Source organism: Colobus angolensis, unplaced genomic scaffold (genome assembly GCF_000951035.1).
Source record: "Colobus angolensis palliatus isolate OR3802 unplaced genomic scaffold, Cang.pa_1.0 Scaffold24, whole genome shotgun sequence".
NCBI classification, from domain to species: Eukaryota; Metazoa; Chordata; class Mammalia; order Primates; family Cercopithecidae; genus Colobus; species Colobus angolensis.
The window spans coordinates 5,693,727-5,696,105 of NW_012115599.1; the positions used below are offsets into that span (position 1 = coordinate 5,693,727).

At 34.6% G+C, this 2,379-nt stretch overlaps 1 protein-coding gene across 1 annotated transcript in view; it reads left to right on the forward strand.

Moving 5' to 3' along the window:
* The first annotated feature begins 381 nt into the window (after nt 1-381).
* WDR92 (WD repeat domain 92) overlaps nt 382-2,379 on the forward strand; it is a 129,292-nt gene continuing 127,294 nt past the window's right edge. Inside the window, 1 exon segment of the mRNA XM_011945276.1 lies at nt 382-423. Within this exon segment, the coding sequence (XP_011800666.1) occupies nt 382-423 (42 nt within the window).

Here is a 2,379-nt window from a genome sequence, read left to right on the forward strand (position 1 = left end):
AAGTTTTTGATGAATCAGATTAATTATTCAATAGTAGATAAAGTAGGCAATGTCAAGTAAGAATTAATCCATGTTCTATAAGTAAAAGTTTTCATTAATTTACTATTTTTTCCTTCAAGTCTAGTCATTGGATATATATATACACATGCAATTTTCAGCATAGAAGTCATAGATTAATAATAATAAAAGATAGTTCTTAACTAGGATACCTATATATTAAGGATATGAACTTTTTAGTTGTCATCCATATGTTGTATTTTCTGCCACACACAGGATGAAAAATAAACCTCAAAAATGCCACAAACGGAAACAAAAGTCAAACTATAAACTTGGCAGAATCATCCTAACAAATGTATGGGGATCATATCCTTCACATACAAAATGTATAGACAAATTTCCCCAAGAAAAGTGGGCACTGAACAGGTAAGTCACAGGGATATATTCTTAGTGGTTGATGTAAAAGGTCAAAACTTTGGAAAAATATTCAATATTACCATAAAACCAAGAAATGCAAATTAAGACGAGATGCCACTTGTTTAAAAGCCTACATTTAAAGGAAATATCCATATATAGTTTGTATAGTTGTGGGAAAATGGGTGCTTCTTGTTTTTTGTAAATTCTTGGATAATTCATTTAGGCAAGAATCCTGTTAATGGGGGTAAGCCCCCTAGGGATAATAAAATTGATAAAATTATGGATATTAGTCATGTCAGTTTGTTTCAGGCACGGGATAGTAATAGGGTTGTGGTGCCTGAATTCAGGTTGAGTGCTAGGAATGCAGTAGTTGTAAGAATAAAATAAATAATTAGGTTAAAGATGGTAATGTTTGGGTTATATATTAGTACCACTATTATTCAGCCTATATGGGTGTACAAATTTACGGGGGCACAAACTTTAAAAAAAGTTTATGCCCGGCCGGGTGCAGTGGCCCACACCTATAGCCCCGGCACTTTGGGAGGCTGAGGAAGGCTGATTTCTTGAGCTCAGGAGTTTGGGACCAGCCTGGGCAACATGGCAAAACCCCCTCTCTACAAAAAAAAATACAAAAGTTAGCCAGGTATGGTGGCATGCACCTGCGGTCCCAGCTACTTGTGAGGCTAAGGAGGGAACACTGCTTGAGCTCAGGAAGTCGAGGCTGCAGTGAGTTGCAATTGTGTCACTGCACTCCAGCCTGGCCACAAAGTGGGACCTTATCAAAGATAAACATATCATTATCTATAACAGAAAAAAACTGAAAACAACCAAAATCAAAATTTATAAGGGATTTGTTAAATAAATTAAGGCATATACTAACATAATTAGATATATAAAATCCAAAATATTCATAAAGAATATTGAAAGATGTAAGGAACATTCCCCAAATATTAAGTGGAAAAGCATTTAATAAAACAGTACATCACCAATAAATACATCACTATACATTATATATATATATGATTGACTATACATCCAAATATAAATAATGATTATGGTGCTACGATTACAGACGGTTTTCCTTTCTTTACCCTTTTCCATATTTAAAATATCTTCTATAATAACCATGTTAATGATCCAATACTGTTTCCCCTAAGGATATTTCAGAATTAAGCTATTCCATTTATGCCACTAAACAATTACGTAGTGTCCACAGTCAGGCAAAAGAGAGAACAGGCTTACTCAAAAACAATAGCACAATGTTCAGAGCACTTTCTTCTAGTGGAAACAACAGAAGTAAAGGACATGCAAAGACAGGTTACTAATGCCTAATATATGGCCTCAGTGTCCCCTGCTCTGTATACATCCCCACCTAGAAAATGCTACCCTAAGTTATGTTCTCTTCATTGTTTACTCACAACTGAATGGCACTGCAGTGGCATTGGCTCCTTATTCCCAAGAGGAGTCAGTGGGGACTTTTCAGGTCTGCCATCCAAAACCAATTAATCCCTAGTACATGTGAGTTATAGTTTGAAAATAATGTTCCCTTTTCTAGTGGTCAGCCTGATCCTGGAGTACATACCTTTTCAAGTATCAGATGAGTTAAGTTAATCAATGAATATTCTACACCAAACCAATCTTCTTTGACTAGTTTACTCATTTTCTTTCCTTCCAAAAATAGCTTGTACTCTTATTTTTTCTTTGGAAGCGACAGTCTACCATCAAAGTTCCCTGAGAAAAATTTTGACAATTGAAAGAACTGGATTCAGTATGTTCATGCACAAAGTCCTGATTCAGTACTAAGAAATGCTATTTTTATATTTTTAGATAGAATAAACAACTGAAATCCTAATCCTTTATTAAAGATCTCTTAAGAATTGTTGTGAGATGACCCAAATATCCCTTACCACATGCCCTCTGCATTTAAAAATTTTTCTTTTTTCTTTTTCTTTTTTTTTTTTTGAG